This window comes from Budorcas taxicolor, chromosome 18 (assembly GCF_023091745.1).
Source record: "Budorcas taxicolor isolate Tak-1 chromosome 18, Takin1.1, whole genome shotgun sequence".
Lineage (NCBI taxonomy): Eukaryota > Metazoa > Chordata > Mammalia > Artiodactyla > Bovidae > Budorcas > Budorcas taxicolor.
In genome coordinates, this window is record NC_068927.1 from 14,910,964 (window position 1) to 14,928,513 (window position 17,550).

Here is a 17,550-nt window from a genome sequence, read left to right on the forward strand (position 1 = left end):
CAGCCGCCCGCGCCGCCGCCCGTGCCGCCGCCGCCCGCGGGCCCCGCCGCCGCCCTCGGGCGCCCGCAGCGCGGCAGCCGCAGGTGGGGGACTGCGCCCCGGGCCTGAGCGCCGCCGTCCCCGCCTGGCCTGCGCGGCCAGCCCGGCGGGCTCGCCTCCGAGGGGCACTTGCCGCTGAGGTGGAGCCGTTCGCACCAGCCGCTCTTGCTCCTGCCCCCTCCCTCCCCCTCCCCTCCCCTCCCCCGCCCTCCTCCCCTCCGGTCCTGTCTCCAGCGGGAGCGCGAGACGCTGGTCAGGCTCCGCGGCGCAGCTCGAAAATGAATAATCGCCCCCAATTGACTTGAATTCCTCCGAAGCCGACGCCGCGGCCGTCCGCCGCCCGGGATCTGTTCGCTGTGTTTTTTGCTTTCTCCATTCTTCCTTAAAAAAGAAAAAAAAAAAGCAAAACAAAACCAGCCAGCCAGCCAACCAAGACTCCGGTTTGTTGATCGCCTTTTTTTTTTTTTTTCACCGTTTGCGGGATTTGCAAACCGAGTTACATGCATGTCCAGTGGGGGCAGGTTTAATTTTGACGATGGAGGGTCCTACTGTGGAGGCTGGGAGGACGGCAAGGCGCACGGCCATGGCGTCTGCACCGGCCCCAAGGGCCAAGGCGAATACACCGGCTCGTGGAGCCACGGCTTCGAGGTACTGGGCGTCTACACCTGGCCCAGCGGCAACACGTACCAGGGCACTTGGGCGCAGGGCAAGCGCCACGGCATCGGCCTGGAGAGCAAGGGGAAGTGGGTGTACAAGGGCGAGTGGACGCACGGATTTAAGGGGCGCTACGGGGTGCGGGAGTGCACGGGCAACGGGGCCAAGTACGAAGGGACCTGGAGCAACGGGCTGCAGGACGGCTACGGCACGGAGACCTACTCCGATGGAGGTAGGTGCGCCTGGCGCGCGGGGGCTGGCGGAGGAGGGACCTTCTTCTCTCGCTTCTTCTGTTTTATCTCTGGGAAAGTCGAGCTTTTCCCTCCAGAGGGCCGTGGGCACCTGGGGCATTTCCTGGGGCTCCCTGGAGGCCACAGCGGCCTTGGCTACAGGTTGCCTCACTGCCTGGTGGGGGACAGCGCCCCTGTGCCAGCGGAAGGGTGTTGGGGGCTTTCTGGGAGCAGTGCCAGGCCCAGGAGCCTCAGAGCTGAGCCGGGTGTTAGTGCATCGTCCAAGAGCAGGCCGAAAAGGCCAGGCTGGGCCCGCGGCCTCCTCTGGGACCCAGCAAGGGCGCAGGGGGGCTGGGAGAGCCCTCCCCCCGGCCCCCCTGCTGGCCCAGCTCCCTGGGTGTCGGCCTCTGGGAGTCAGGCCCCTGCTCTGCTGCTTGTTTTTCCTGCGGTGCCTCCGGGCCTCTCTTAGTCCTGATCAACCCAAGCCAATCGAGAGAGAGCGGCTGGGAGAGCTAGAGGCGGGGGACGCGAACCCAAACCATCACAACAAGGCAATAAACTTCTAGGTGGTTGGACGCGGGGCTAGCGCTGTTGGAGCAGGCTGCTGGCGGGCGGGAGGGAGGGAGGCCCATCTGTTTAGCGCGAGCCCAGGAATCTCGCCTTTCAGTGGCTGAATCATTTTCACCGTTAGTTTAGGGATGCTCCGTGCCTTCATTCCAAGATGCCGCCACATTCCCGGCTGAGCCGGCGCCGGAAGCCAGCGTGCTGCCCGCCCTGCGCGGCTCTAAGATGGTTTCTGTTCAGGGAGCCCTGGCTGTCCCAGACACTCCAGTGTCCACTCCTCAGGGCATCTGAGAGGTGTGAGGCACTTCTGTTCCTGGAAGCCAGACCCCAAGCAAGCCTGCTCCCCAGAGGCCCCTTCCCCCATCTGGGAGCTCATCCTGATGAGTGGCTCCCTCTTGGTGGCTGGCTCATTTTTCAGGCTTGGATGCCTGGGAAAGGAGTGGGAACTGGAGGGGACTTGTGTGCTTCTGCTGGGCACAAGAGTCACAAACGCACGTGCGGTCCCCGGCTTGCTCTCTGAGGCTCCTGAGGCTCGTGCTAAACACCTGCTCCCTGGCCACATCCAGGAGTATCAGAGGGCTGGAGAGTAATTATTATTTTGGCTTATGCAACTGAGAGGCAGGGTTCGTTATTCCTGCGAGGGGAGGAGGCGTGGGGGGCAGTTAATTATATAACGCTCCTGCCTGTCAAAGCCATGGCGCCCCGTCCCAGGCGGCCTCTTCTGTGCTGTTGTTTTCCTGGAGTGGGTTGGAGAGCTTCCTTGACCCTGGGGTGCCTGGGCCAGGCCGAACAGACAGCCCTTCTTGGGTTCTAGGCCGTGGGCGTGTGTGTGTGTGTGTGTGTGTGTGTGTGTGTGCAGGCACGGCAAGGCCCAGGCAGCAGATGTGGGTGGCTGAGGTGGGCGGCCGAGCAGCCTGGCGCTCCCAGCTGGGCACTTTGGGAGCCCAGAGCAGCCGTCACCCGTGGCTCTGGTCTGGCTGCTCTGCAGATCCATCCCTCTGGAGCTTCTGCCAGCTGTGTCTGTGCCTGGAGACTGAAGCCTGGGAGGAGAGGGGCTGGGCTGGTCCCCCGTGGGACTCGGCAGGGTGTCTGCTGGGGAGGTCCAGCACCCTGGTCGGCCCCCCTTCCCCAGAGATCTTCAGTGGCCCATGGAAGTCAAGCCTCTGTTCATCAGACACCTCCCAAGTGCCTACTGTGAGCAGGTGCTTGGGACCCTGCTGCATGGAAATCTCTGCCCTCGCGGAGCTTTCATTCTAGAGGGAAGGGTGGTGGTTTCACTGGGAGGAGAGGATCCCATCCTGTGGGGGCCACAAGTGTAGAATAGGCTATGTTGTTGTGAGAAGCGCTGCTGTCATTGGGTGGACATCCTTGGGTCTCCATCGGCTACCAACCAGCTCCGCTGTGTCCACCCCCTAAAACGCTTTCCTCCACATCATCTTGCTTGAGTCTCACAGGTTGCAGGGGAGGGAGTCATGTCCACCACCTATCGAGCCCATGGGACAGTACCGAGCCCCCAACCTTTGGTGGCAGAGGCGAGGGTTTGAACCCCCAGTCTGTCCAGGCTGGGACCCTGGACCCCCCCTTTCCTCACTCACATCCCATCACCTGTGTGCCAGCTGAGGCGGGCACAAGGATGCAGGGTCCCAGGCCCACTTGCTGCCTTTCGGTTGGCGACAAGGCAGCACAGAAAGTCGAACTGACCTTTGTGGCCTGGAATAATCAGGCCAGACATCTGGGGCTACTGGAACCTGGTCCCCACCCCTCACTAGGAAGGGGGTGGCTGTTGAGAATGTTTGCCCTCAAGCAGTGCGCGGGGCGAGCAGAGTTGACGTGATGTTTCATAATCCACCAGAACTGTGCGGTGGTCTCCACGCCTGCTCCCAAGTCAACTGGTAGGCCGCGTGGGTCATGCTTAGAGAGGGCCAGCAGAGCCTTAACGAGCTCATGGTCCTGCCTCCAACCCTGCTTTCCTCTGCACACGGGGATGGGGATGTGGGGCGGGCAGCCGCCCAGTTCCCAGTGCTGACTTGGGGAAACGGTGATTTTCATGAATAATGCACCAACGGCAAATGTATTCTACATTTAGCTGGAATTGGTATGGAATCCATTTCAACTGGGGACACTTCTGCCAACTCCTCCTCCTCCAGGTTCATCCTCCCCCAGGCGCAAGGCCGGCATTGCTCACTCAACCGAGCTGAGTGGCTTCCACTGTCTGTCGGGTGACCCTGTAGAGATGGTGAGGCCTGAGGGCACAAGGGTGGCAGGAGCACATGCTGTGGGGTCGACACCCATTGGACTTGAATCCCGGTTGTGCATTTGCTCTTTTCTGTGACCTTGGGGTGAGCTACTTAACATCTCTGAGCTTCTGTTTCTGAAGCCATACAGAGGGCTGATAGCAATGACTGTGAAGTAGGTAGGGCTTAATTGAGGTGGTATACATGGCAGTGCCAGGAATAGAGTAAGCATTCATTATTATTTAGCACCGTTTCATTATTAGAGTTCACATGCAATGAATGTCACTTCCAATGATCGTTATTAGAACCAAAAGCCAGACATGATGATAATGATCATGAAAATGTTAATAAATGGCCATGCTCAACACTTACTGTGTGCCGGGCATGTGGCGAGTGTCTGCATGACTACAGCACTCAGTCCCAGTTCATTTCCAGGCTTGGTTTTCTCCTTCCTCCCATTTCCCACTTTGGGAAGCAGAGGCTCAGAGGAGCCAGGTGACTTGACTGCTGCGCACTGGGCGGCACCTGGAATCACACTCAGGGCTGCAGTTCCCAAGCTCTTGCTTCTGTGTGGAACACCTCTCTCTGAACTCCCTTGTGCAAAGCCCCATCCTTGTTCTTCCTCTCCCTCCACACCCTCCTTCTCCTCTGGGTGCAGCAGAGGAGTTGCAGTCAGGTGCACACGGCCAGACACCCCGCCCGGGCTCTCTTCTCCGCCTGATGGACCCCTGCTTTGCTGCACAGGTAAATATTTCCTGTCGGGTGCCATGTGCACAGGATCCCTCAGACCAAAAGTTACCCCCCGCAAATAAAACCCTCCCACAGCCTGAAAGATGTGAGTCATTGCACACACCCGGCCGCTCCCCCTCACATACAGATTCCGTTCACTGGCCCAGATCCCTCGGCCCACACGAATCACACACGCCCACAGTCAAAATTCAGACCCCCCCTGCGCCTGCGTGCGTGCACACAGTACACGTCACCCAGAGACGGTCTCCACCCTGCCCCCCAAAACACAGCCACGTGCGCCCTCCAGCTCTGTTCGCTTGCCAGGTACTCCAGGTCCCCCCACCTCCACTCCTTCCGAGAAGTGGCTCTCCCCGTAAAGAGAGGGTGCCAGCCACATAGCAGAGCTCGGGTACATATACGGGTCTGCGGCTTTGTTTCCACTTTAAATACACATTTAGGCAGTCAGTACCCCCCCCCTTTAAGTGGGAGAAACCCTCTATCAAAATAAATGACCATCGGTGCTTGGAATATGTGAAAAGTGAACTTTTTTTTTAATCCAAGTGCTTAATTTAGGAGAAGGCAGGTCCATGGACAGGGAAATTGCGCCGGTAGGAACTCATTTCAGAAACGAAAGGGAGTTGGAGATGAAAGTGCGTCTTCAGAGAGTCTTTCAGCCCCTTTGGGGAAGGAAAAGGCTCCGTGAGGTGAAAGGAGAAGGGAAAGCAAATAACTAGTTCTTTGTTGCCACTAATAGCTGAGAGAGGAGTGCTACTGAAAAGTCCCCTCACCCAGCACAGCCCTGGAGCAATTTGACGGGCTTTATATTAGGAAGCCTAACTGAGCTGGTGAGGATCAGCACCCTCTGAAAATAGCCATCCGCCACGGTAGCTAGTGAGTAGCCCTCGCTGACAGTAACAGTTCATGCAGCGAACCCAAGGACAGGGAACTGTGGGTCCATGTTCTGAGGATGCCTGTGGAGAGAGGAAGCCCCCGGGAAAAGGGTGATGGTGGCATGAGGGCAGGGCCAGGAGCGTCTGCCATTTTTCCTCAAGACTTTCTCTTTCTCATCTTCCGCCAGGCCTCCACAGCTCTAAAGACAGCTAGCTATCAACCCTGAGCTGATAAGTCTGTATAAAACACTCCTCAGGTCCTTCAATGTCAGCACGATATTAGATTTTTGAGCCCTGGAAGGACAGGTGATGTTTGAATTTTCTGCAGCGATTCGCCCCCTCTTGGATCAACTGCTCCCCAGTTTGTAGTTTCCTGGCTTGGGAAAGGGCACGTGGTTGATGAAAGTGGTGCTCTGTGGCGTCCTGGCTTTGCCAAACAGGCTCTGTGGACTAGCGCAAGGGGCCAGCTCGCCCGTTGTTCCGGAGACGGGAGCGGCCCGTTCAGCACCATGGAGAGCGCTCCCCTGTTCTGCCTGAGCTGCTGAGAGATGGCCTTGCTCCGATTCCCTCTGGGCACTTCGTCCACTAAGACCTTGTCTACTGGCCGGTTGAATGCCTTCTCAGTGTCTTGGTGTCTTCTTGTGAGCCAAGGGGGCATTTCCCAGCTAGGGTGGGCAGGCTGGAATGGGGTCCTTTGGTAGAACTCATGCAAATAAAACCTGAGGTTTACTTCTGCCTTGGGTTGTGTGTGTTCAGTTCCCATGGGGTGTACAAGGGTTACAAGTGCACACCAGGGACTTCCCTGGTCTTCCAGTGGTTAAGACTGAGCTTCCACTGCAGAGAGTGTGGGTTCAATCGCTGCTCAGGGAACTAAGACCCCACATGCCACGTGGCACAGCCCCATAAAGAGAAAATGTGCACACCAGGAAGTGCACACACGGCAGCAAAGGGAGGATTTTGTCTGTTGCAGACAATGAAAGATGGTCGTGCCTCCGTTCTGTTTAAATCAGCATCAATGGATTAGTCATCTGAACCAATTCTGCCCAATCTGCATGTGGCCATTTGAATTTAAATTTGAATTAATTGCAATTAAATGAAATTTAGAAACTCAGTGCCTCTGCCATGCTAGCTGCATTCCACACGCTCAAATGCTGCTTGTGACTTGAGGCCACCACCTTGGACAGTGCAGAGACAGAACATTTCTGTCATCACAGAAAGTCGTCTTGTACAGCACCAGTGTGGAGCGTAAGAGTTGTGCAGGAAGGGCTGTGTGTCCCGCCAGTGAAGTAGTGCCCACATACAGTGGTCACTCAGTAAATGTGTGGGATGAATCCATGGGCAAATGAAGCAGTATTTGGTAATTTCATTCACTGTCATGATTTCACACATCCATCCTGTTGTAAGAACTTAGAACTGGATGTAGACAGTTAAAGGGAAGTTTAAAAACCCTCTAAAGCATCGCTGTTAAAATTCCCTGATTGGTTTTGTTTTGTTATCAGCTGCTCATAGACCTGTCAGCATTTTACGTGAGTAAGATGGATGGTGTTGAATACAGTGAATAATAGAGAAGATGTTCTAATGCTGTGAGGCAGTCATGGCCAGGAGGCATTGTTGGAACACTGTCTAATGAGCAGCATTCATTGTAAAGTGCTAAGCAAGGGGCTTTCCTGGTGGTCCAGGAAAGCCTGGACCCTGGTTGGAGAAATAAGATCCCATGTGCCATGGGGCAACGAAACCCATGTGCTGCAACTGAGCTCACGCACTCTGGAGCCCGTGTGCCACAACCGAAGAAGGCTGCGTGCCACAACAGAGAGCCTGTGTGCTGCAACTGAGGCCCAATGCAGCCAAATAAGTAATTTTTTTAAGTGCTAGGAAACACAAGCAGAAAAATAAGTACCCTTTCATCTGTCCACTTTCTAACGGTCCCTTTTCCTCAGCTTGATTCGTTCAGTAATTGAGCAGCATTTACCAAGTTCCTACTATGCTCACAGCGTAAAAACTGAAACCTCATTTTCTGGGTCCACCTGGCAGTATCTGCTGCGCCTGACTCTGTGTCTCTGTCCCTTTGGGCTGCTGCAGCAGAAAACCATAGACCAGGTGGGGGATGGGGAGGCTATAAACAACAGCATTCATTCCTCCATTCCTCATGCTTCTGGAGGCTGAGAAGTCCCAGATCAGGGCGCTGGCAGATTCAGTGTTTGGTGAGGACCTTCTGGGTTGCAGACCACCAGCTTCTCTGTGTCCTCACATGGGGGGAGGACAGAGGAGTTCTGTGGGGTCTCCTTCGTAAGGGCACCAATCCCACCGTGGTGGGCCCCATCCTCATGACCTCATCACTCCCAAAGCCTGCACGGTTCTGGGGGGACACAAGCATAGTCCATAGCACTATGGATACAGTACATAGTTTGCAGTAATGTAGGCTGTTGGAAAAGAAATAAGCAAAATCTAAAACACAAGAAACAGCATGACATGACTTTTACAGAAGAATATGTAGTCTGGGTACAAAACTGTAATGTGTAAAATAATTAGGAGTTTCTCATGCCAGACTTCGGGCATCTCAAAAGGAAATGCCATAGGTGAGGGCTCTGTGAAGGGAAGGGAGAGCCATGTCTGTCCTTAAGTGAGCCCCGGAGGCATCCTTGGAGGGGCACCTGAGCCGAGTCTGGATGACGGGGGGTAGTGTGGTCATTACACCAGGACTGAAGCTGCTGGCCTTAAAGGAGGCTTGTCCTCAGCATTGGTTTTCTCATCTCCATGATGAAAGTGTTATTCACTTCAGTCGTGTCCGACTCTTTGTGATCCCATGGCCTGTAGCCCACCAGGCTCCTCTGTCCTTGGGATTCTCTAGGCAAGATTACTGGAGTGGGCAGCCATTCCCTTCTCCAGGGGATCTTTCCGACCCAAGGATCAAACTTGGATCTCCTGCATTGCAGGCAGATTCTTTACCATTTGAGCTACCATAGCAATTTTTTCCATACGTGTCATCTCACGAATTCCCAGGAATGTCAGCGTTATTGATTCGGACACAGAGAGGGCTCCCTGGTGCTTTTGGAGACCTCCAGTTGAATCAAGGGTTAGTCTTGCTGCTGGTGCTGGCCTGCTACTGTCTGTTACCCGAGGCCAGTGTGTCCTCTGCCTGATCGTGTGTGAGTCACCTGGGAGGTGTGTTAACATAGATTGCTGACCTCCTGGGTCTGAGAGGTACCCCCGGGAATTTACATTTCTTACAAGTTTCAATTGATGCTGATGCTACTGGCCCAAGGACCCCACCTCTAGAACCACAGTGCTAGGCAGCCCTTTTCATCCCCAGCCACACAGTAGCTCCACCAAGGATGGTGTCCAGGGAGACTGTTAGAAATGCAGGGCCTCCCGTAGACCTGCAGGGTCTGAATCCTCGTGCTTGCAAGATGCCCAGGGGGTTCACATGTGGGCAGCTCCATTCAAGTTCCTTCCTTGACTGCATGCAGAGTCATCTGGGCACTATGAAAAATACTTGGTACCTGGCCCCACCCAGAGATGCTGACGGGGTGATCTGGGTGTGGCCTGGGTGTTTGAGTCCTTTTTCAAGCTGCCCGGGTGATTCTTATGTGTAGTTTGGTCAATGGCCTTGCATGCAGAGCAGCCTCAGCCACATGTTGGGATCACTGGGATGGTTTGAGGGAGGGACATGTCTGGGCTCCATGCGGCACCTCTCCAGCCAGGATCTCGGACGGTAGCATCCGGCTTGGGTGTGTGACAGAGGAGGCAGGGCTGAGAGTCACCGCTCTGGGCAGAGTGTTTTAAACTCTGGGTCACATGGCTCACGAAAATGAAACAGACTAGCATTTCCCCAGCACCACATCCATGAGGGTGAGCGATGTTTCACTTCTGCCCCGTCGCCAGCGGCCTCCTTCTCTGTGTCTCCCCTTTGTTTCTTGAAAGGATGCCTCTCATTAGATTTAAGGCTCAGCCAAAATCCAGGGTGATCTCATCTCAAGGACTTTAAGTTCGCTGCATCTGCAGAGACCCTTTTTCTAAATAAGAGCACACAAGAGACCTCTCTGACGGTCCAGTGGCTAAGACTCCATGCTTCCACTGCAGAGGGCATGGGTTTGAGCCCTAGTTGGGGAACTGATATCCCACATGCCACCTGGCCCAGCCAAAAATAAAGGTGTTTAAATGAGGGCACATTCCTAGGTATCAGGGTTTAGGACTTGGACATCTCTTTGAGGGGACATTTTTCAACCCACTGCAACGTCATACCAGTTTTGGTTTGAAAGAGCTCCAATGCGAATACGTGTTAACTGGAATCCTGAAGCCAGGAGGTTCCTCCGGAAGGATACTCACTGTCTTAACATCCACTTGGTTCCAAGGACTGAGCTGTGCACTCACCACAGGTGTTATTGCTTTTAGTCCTTTGTTCTTGTTCAGTCCCTAACTCATGTCCGACTCTTTGCAGCCCCATGGACTGCAGCACACCAGGCTTCCCTGTCCTTCACTATCTCCCAGAGTTTGCTCAAACTCATGTCAATTGAGTTGGTGATGCCATCCAACCATCTCACCCTCTGTCACCCCCTTGTCCTACTCTCAGTCTTTCCCAGCATCAGGGTCTTTTCCAGTGAGTTGGCTGTTCACATCAGGTGGCCAAATATTGGAGCTTCACCTTCAGCATCATTCCTTCCAATGAGTATTTGGGGTTGATTTCCTTTAGGATTGACTTATTTGATCTCCTTGCAGTCCAAGGGACCCTCAGCAGTCTTCTCTAGCCCCCCAGTTTGCAAGCATCAATTGTAGTCCTTAAATCAGTGGTTTGAGGTGAGGTGTGCATGCTCAGGCGCTTCAGTCATGTCCAATTTTTTTCAACCCCATGTAGCCCGCCAGGCTCCTCTATCCATGGGATTCCCTCAGTCAGGAATACTGCTATTTCCTTCTCCAGGGGATCTTCCCAACCCAGGGATCAAACCCGCATCTCCTGTATTGCAGGTGGATTCTTTACCACTGAGCACCAGGGAAGTCCTTGGGGTGAGGCATGGGGTCTCATTTAGGGGATGAGAAGGTGAAGTGTGCAGGTTCCGAGGCTTTAGGAGGTTGCATGACTGTTGGACGTTGGGCTCAGCTGGCCCAGAGCCACCCACAGTCCCAAGCAATGGTGTTCCCCAGTGGAGCCATCAGTTCATCCCCTTCCTTACAGCTGAGGAAGCTGGGGCCAGAGGAGCCCATGTCTCACTGTGAAGCAGAGGCTGGAGAGGGTGACACCATCTTTTGAGCCTGGGCCTCCAGTGGGCCTTTGTCCACATTTGTAAACACTTGGGTTCTCCCAGGCCCCGAGAACTCTGGCCCTCTCCCAGGGGCAGGCAAGTCCTGTGACATTTTGTGGGCACCTCTGGGGGTTGCAGACTCCCCAAGGCTTCTCCGTAGACCCCAGATGAGAACCCCACCATTCTCCATGGGTGTCCGTACATGCCGAGATTTCACAGCCAGTGGGAAGTGGACAGAGGAACTGCGGACTCCTACAGGTCTGAGTCCGAGGCATAGGGCAGGAGTGGGCAGTGGGCCTCCCCTGCCCCTCCGTCCCTCTTCCCTTCTCAGGATGCTCCACTCCAGAGGCCCACAGCCCGAGGCTTCTCCCGGAAGCCTCCAGGGCCCACGCTTGCAGCCAGCCTCTGGCGCCCTGACCTTCCTCCCATCGTGCTCCCCGCAGCTACCCTCTGTCAGCTACCCTCACTCCCATGCCTGGTGAGTGTCTAGCTTTTTGAGCTGGGAGTGACCCGGCCTTCTTCTTCCTTTTTAAAAAATTTTGGCTATGCTGGGTCTTCCCTGCCGCGTGTGGGTTCTTCATTGCAGTGCGTGCTCAGTAGTTGGAGCACACAAGCTTAGCTGCCCGTTAGCATGTAGGATTTTAGTTCCCCTACCAGGGATTGAACCCTGTGTTGGAAGTGCGGATTCTTAACCGCTGAGCCACCAGGAAAGTCCCTGCCCAGGCTTCTTCCCTGTGGTCCCCTTGTGAGATAAGCATGACCCCTCCATTTTACAGATGGGGGTGGGCCTGAGGTTCAGGGAGGTAGGGGAGATGGGAAATGCTGAAACAGGGACTGAACTACTTGTGGTCTGACCGGGGCCGCCTGGATGGGCTCCCAAAGGAGAGCCTGGGGGCCTGCAGTGGGGCTGCTTGATGCGGGAGGTCATGAGGACCATGCTGGGAAGACCTGTCCCCCCACCCCAGCAGGTCTTTGCATCAGGGCTGAGGACGGCTAATGGGGACAGGAGGTGTTTGCATGTGGGCCAGGTGGCACCTGCACTGTGGGAAGTCCTGGAGGGGTTTCCAATGGGAGGGTTTCAGGGACTAAGGGGGCTTGAGGGGGCCCTGCCAGGAGTGCCAGGTGAGATCCTACGTGGCTGACCACTGTCACAAACCACACAGGCTTTCTCGGAGACTGGTTGTAGGAGAAAAGCCAGGGGGCATGAGCTGGGGCCCCACTGCCTACCTGGGGATGTGCAGCCAATGTGTGTGCATTTCGAGGCCCTACCCCCAACCATTGGGTTGTTACTGGTGAGTTTGGAGACCCGGCTGCTCGTGGGTCGCTCTGAGATAAAAAGCATCGCTCGAAATGCATGTTGGTGAGGACAGTGAGGGTGGTCTGTGGCTTGGCAGGTGTGGCGCCCCCGCCCCTCCACTGGCCCCTCGGTGCCCCTGGGCCCCCCGTGTGTGCCTGTGCTTGTGCACTGGCTCCCGTGGCATCTTCTCCTTGGACTGGAAACTCCAAAAGGGCAGAGGCCTGTCTGTCGAGTTCCTGGCTGTGACCCCCGGTCCAGTCACAGGGCCTGCTGCAGGGGGACTTGGGGTTGGACAGTGAATGAATGACCCCTTAGCAGGGAGCTGGAGATGTGAGAGCGCAGCCCCGTGGAGAGAAGGTGCGGGCGGGGAGGACAGCACGTGCAGAGCCCAGAGGCAGGGCTCGGTCTGCAGCAGAGGGAGGCAGAGCCCAGCGGTGTCCGAGCTCAGCTTCCGGGCTGCGGGAAGGATGCTGGATTTTATCCAGAGGCCAGGGAAGGGCTCTGAACGATTTAAGCAGGGCAGCATGCGATCTGGTGTTTGTGCTTTCGTAATTAAGTGTTTTCTTTCCAGATAATTGTAGATTCACACGCACTTGTGAGAATGATACAGGACATCCCCTGAACCCTCCACCACATGCCCCAAGGGGTAACATTTTGCAAAACTCTCGTACGGTATTATAGTCTGAATGCCAGCGTGGGTACTGTCTCAGACAGAACATCTCGTCGCCACCTGGACCCTCTGTCCTCCTTTAGGGCCACATCCATCCCTCCCCATCCCGCCGCACTGGTCTCCTCAGCCTCTGCGACCACAGACCTGCTCTAAATTTCTGTCGTTTCTCATTTCAAGAATATTCTACAGATGTAGCCTTTGGGAGCCTTTGGGAGCCTTTGTCGCTTGCTGTGGTTCCCTGGAGACCATCCAGGCCATTGCTCCTGCCAACAGTTGGTTCCTTTCGCTGCCCACTGTGCTCCTCCGTGAATGGAGAGGCGCCCTGTCCCCATTGAGGGGCGTCTGGGGTGTTCCCTCGGGGGCCTGCCATGAATACCGCCGCTGCACTCTTCCACGCAGAGGCTTTGTGCGAACCTAAGCCGTCCTTTCTCTGGGATAAATGCCCAGGTGTGCGCTTGCTGGGCCGTGCGGCAGTTGTGTGGCTGTGTTTAGATGATCACTCTGGCTGCTGGGCGGGAAAGGAAAAGGGGGGCTAGAGAGGAAGCTGGGGGGCCCTGGGAGGGGTGCAGGTGTCCAAGAGGGAGGGGATGATGGCCTGAGTCTGGGTCGAGACAGTGTGCAGGGGAGAACCAGAGGCCTGAGAATTTGGAGGTGGGCAGAGCTGGGGGGTGGAGTGCAGACAGACAGTGCCCGGGGACTGGGGGTGGAGGGGACCCTGGGGAGGAGTGGATGTGGGTCAGGGGAGGACAGGGAATGGTGAGGGTTGTGAGTCGGGTCTCAGGGGACATCGTCCTGTGGGAGGTGATGCTGAAAGTCAGGGGAGGCATCTTCCTAGAGGGGCCTTAGGCCTCAGAATTGGAGGAGGAGGAGGAGGGTTGGGGTTGAAGACAGACCGAGGGGGCAGCAGGACAGAGGCAGGCCAGGGACTCGGTCCTCGCTTGTCCCGTCCACATGGGCGCCACTTTCCTCCATGAGGTCTTCTGATCACCCCACATAGTGTGCCCATTTACAGACCAGGAAAGCAGGGACAGAGCATAGAGTGACCTGCCCAAGTCATGAGGGAGAGCTGGATTCCGGAAGCCACGGAATCACAGAGCACAGGGCTGAGTTCAGAGCGCAGGCCATCGGTTAAAGCCCGCGCGGGCCTTCCTGAAGGTCCATGAGCTCAGGCGAAGATTTCCGCGCTCGCACCTGGTACCCACAGATGCTCCATGAATAAGCTGCTATTGCTGCTGTTGTGGACCCTTCACAAACCCCAAGGGTGGATGGTAGCCCCCATTCTGTGCTTCACATCCTCCCCACTTATCGTATTATATCATAAGTGGTCCCAGGTCACGCCTGTGCCCTGAGAGAAGACAAATCGTATTGTGTTTATTGAGATATAATTTACATAGAACCCACTTTTTTAAAGTGCATAATTCGGTGCTCTTTAGAATGTTCACAAGGTTGCGCAGCTGTCCTCACCGCCTAATTTTAGAACATTTTTATCGCCCACAAAAGAAACCCTGTTCTGCATTAAGCAGTGACTCCCCATTGCCCCCCACCCCCCAGCCCTTGACAAGCCCTATTCTGCTGTCTGTGGACCTGCCTTGTTCCGGACGTTTCATGTGGATGGAATCCTACGCTCTGCATGTGGTCTTCTGGGTTTGGCTTATTTCACTCAGCACCCGGGTCCATCCGCATGCCATGTATCAGAAGTTCATTCCTTTTTTTGGTTTAAAAATTTTTTTAATTTATGTTTGGCTGTGCTGGGTCTTCCCTGCTGCGTGGGCTTTCCTCTAGCTGTGGTGAGTAGGGGCCATGCTCTAGTTCTGCTCCACGGGCTTCTCACTGGGACGGCTGCTCTTGTTGCAGAGCATGGGCTCTGGGCATGCCGGCTTCGGTAGTTGCAGCCCACGGGCTAAAGTAGTTGCAGCTCCTGGGCTCTAAAGTACGGGCTCAGCTGCACAGCATGTGGGATCAGGGATTAAACTCGTGTCTCCTCCATTGGCAAGTGGATTCTTTACCACTGAGCCACCAGGGAAGCCCCTTCTTTCCTTTTGAAGACTGAATAGCAGTCTATATGGATAGACCTCGGTTTGTTTATCCATCCATCCGTCAATGGACATTTGTACTGGTTCCACCCTTGGACTGTTGTGAATATTGCTGCTGTGAACATTTGTGGACACAGTTTCATGTGGAAATGTTTTCCATTCTCTTGGGTAAATACTCACAAGTGGAACTGTGAGGTCTGATGGTAACCGTGTTTCACCTTTTGAGGAGCTGCGGGACTCTTCCAAAGCAGCTGCATGGTTTTGCAATCCTGTCAGTAGGGCTCTGAGGGTTCCAATCCCTCCACATCCTCTCGAACACCTGTTATATCTGTCTTTTTGATTATGGCCATCCTGGTGGGTGTGAAGTGGTGTCTCACTGTGATTTTGATTTGTGTTTCCCTAATAACCAGTGATGTTGAACATCTTTTCATGTGCTTCTTGGCCATTTGTGAGACTTCAGAGAAATGTCTGTCCAGATCCTTGCCCGCTTTAAGATGGGGTTATTTGTCTTTATATTATTCGGTTCTAAATCTATTTTTAATGTATTGTAGATACCACAGTGACTTAAACTGAACCACCTGACTCTTAGCCACCCCCAGGGTGCCCACTGGCATGCTGCCGCCCCCTTGGGTGACAGATTCCTTGAAATACATTGTGGGTGCCTTTCTCTTTGCCCGAATACCTAGCACAGTGCCAGGCACACAGCAGGGGCTCAGTAAACATTGGGACCTCAGCGCACCAGCTAAGGGGCCAGGCGGTCCTGTCTACTTCTCAGTGAGGTGGCTGTGATGGGTTGCATTTAGGCTCCGTGTTACCAGCCAAGCGAGAACGGCAGTGGTGTCTGTGGGAAAGTGGGGACCCACGCAGGTATTTACTGAGCACTGACTGTGCTGGGCAATGAGCTAGGCCTTGGGGAGAGAGGGGTCCGAGAGCCCCAGGGCGGGGTGTGTGTTTGCACAGGCTGGGGACCTGTGTCAGCGAATCCTGGACAGGACCAGCAGATGTCTGGGCATCTGGGAACACCTTCTAGTGCAGCACTTTTCCAGAGACTTGAGAGTTTCAGGAGAGAGGCAGGTGTCAGAGGTGCACAAGGAAGAGATGTTTAATCACCCCCAGAGGCAGAGAGAACAAGGCAGCCCCGGGAAGTACGGGTGAGGGGTGGGGGACCAGCGTGGCTGTGTCTGGCCGGGCACAACGGGCCATGCCTGGGGGCCAGACCCCCTGCCCGGTGCGTGGGGACCCTTCTGTCTGCACAAAATCAACCCGATGGTCAGGAGAAATGAGCCAGGAGGTAACCCGCTGGGGCCCAAGGTCCCAGTCCACAGCCGAGCCGGATTCTCCCAGCATCCCGCGCTGCCCAGACAGACTGGGGACCCGCGCACGCTGCGTGGGGGCCTCAGTGGCTGTGTGCAGGGGGCCGGGCCCAAATGTGGAAGAAATGAATTATGAGTCCCCAAGAGAATGCGGCAGAAATACAGCAGAAGTCAGGGTTTTCTCGGGGCTGGAGGCTGCCTTGTTACTGACTGTGTTAGTGGAGAGACAGGAGAGAGCAAGGGAGGAGAGCAGGGGAGAGAGACAGAAGGAAGGAGAGACAGGGAGGGCAGAGAGAGATGGAGGGCAGAGAGGCAGGCCTGGGGAGGAAGAGCCGAGGAGTTGGGGGTGGGCCGTGGGGGCAGCGAGAGAGAATGAGCCCTTCTGCCCCGCCAAGGGCACACGTGTTATTGCTCAGTCCCCCTTGTTCAGAAGCCCAGTGCCCAGCCCCTCCCACACACCTTTCCATAAAGCCCCAGCAGCTGTCCCCTGAGGCCGGCTGTCCTGAAGCCCAGAGCAGCCTGAGCAGGGCCGGGGTGATGGGGGGTGGGTGGCCTGTCTCACTGCCAGCAGCCAGGCTGCTTCCGTGCTCCAGGCAGGCACCCCTGCCTCAGTGTTCAGCCCTGCGCCCCCTTCTCTGGACAGTGAGGGGTCCTCGGTAGAATTGGGTCCCCATCCCCCAAGCACCCCACGCCATGTCCCACTTGAGCTGCTGTCAGTTTGGTCCAAAGTCCTGGGGTGAAAACTCAGGGCCGCCTCACCCCACTGTGGATCCGAACTCCCCAACCTGGGGACACCCCCTCCTTCTGCCCGGAGCCGCTCCCTGGGCCATCCTGTAGGAGAACCCCAGGCCTGGACCCCTGCCCAGCAAGCTGCCTGAGGGTCATTGGGGGTGATTCTGAGCGTGTGCCAGTCAGGCTGCAGAGGGCAGCGCTGGGGGCTCCTGAGTCCTCCCAGCACCCTTGCCTCTCCGGAAGGTCCCCGGGCCCCTTGGGCGTTGAGTCGGAGGGGCAGTGGAGGTGGGGGGGTCTGCTGGCCGGTGGACACTGTGTGGGCTGCTCCTGCCCCTCCCTCTGCCCTTGGGGTCCACGGGGTGGGTTCAGGGCAGTGGTGCTGCGTGTCCCGGGCCTAGGCCCTCCCCGGCTGGCTACTCCAGTGTCCGGCAGAGTGGGCGTGTGAGCCGTGTTTTCAGCTCTCTGGCCAGCAGGCCTGGGTGTAACGCTCTTCCAGGGTGTTTGCAGCTACCCTCACTGGATGTGCCGTTTCCGGGGGTGACAGCGTCCTGGGTTTGGCGACCACCACCACAGTTTGCTGCCAGTGAAATAAGGATACAATTTCTTCCCCCGCAAGCCCCAATTCGTCCCTCCCCCTGGGAGCCCACCGATCCTGGGGTGGGGGTCCCTGCCCCAGCACGCCCCCACCTCGGGAGCAGATGTATGGCCTGAAGTCAGAGAGCCCACCTCCTGAGGGGAGTCCTGACCGGAGCCTTCTCCACCCTACCTGCTGCCAGGGCCTCTGGGTTTGGGGGTGTTCTGTGGGAGTTCAGGGCACAGCTTGGAAATATTCCTAGGTTGTGGGGCCCCCTTGGGCTGCAGAGCAGGCTTTCTGGGAGTCTTCGTCTGTGGGGGCCCCCATGGAACCCAGTAATGAGAGGGTTTTTTC

At 56.1% G+C, this 17,550-nt stretch overlaps 1 protein-coding gene across 1 annotated transcript in view; it reads left to right on the forward strand.

Annotated features, from left to right (window-relative positions):
• Positions 1-358: 358 nt before the first annotated feature.
• The window catches only part of JPH3 (junctophilin 3), a 75,730-nt gene continuing 58,538 nt past the window's right edge, over positions 359-17,550 (forward strand). The window contains exon 1 of the mRNA XM_052655315.1: positions 359-925. Coding sequence (XP_052511275.1) covers positions 544-925 — 382 coding nt within the window. The 5' untranslated portion in view covers positions 359-543. The remainder of the gene's footprint in view (positions 926-17,550) is intronic.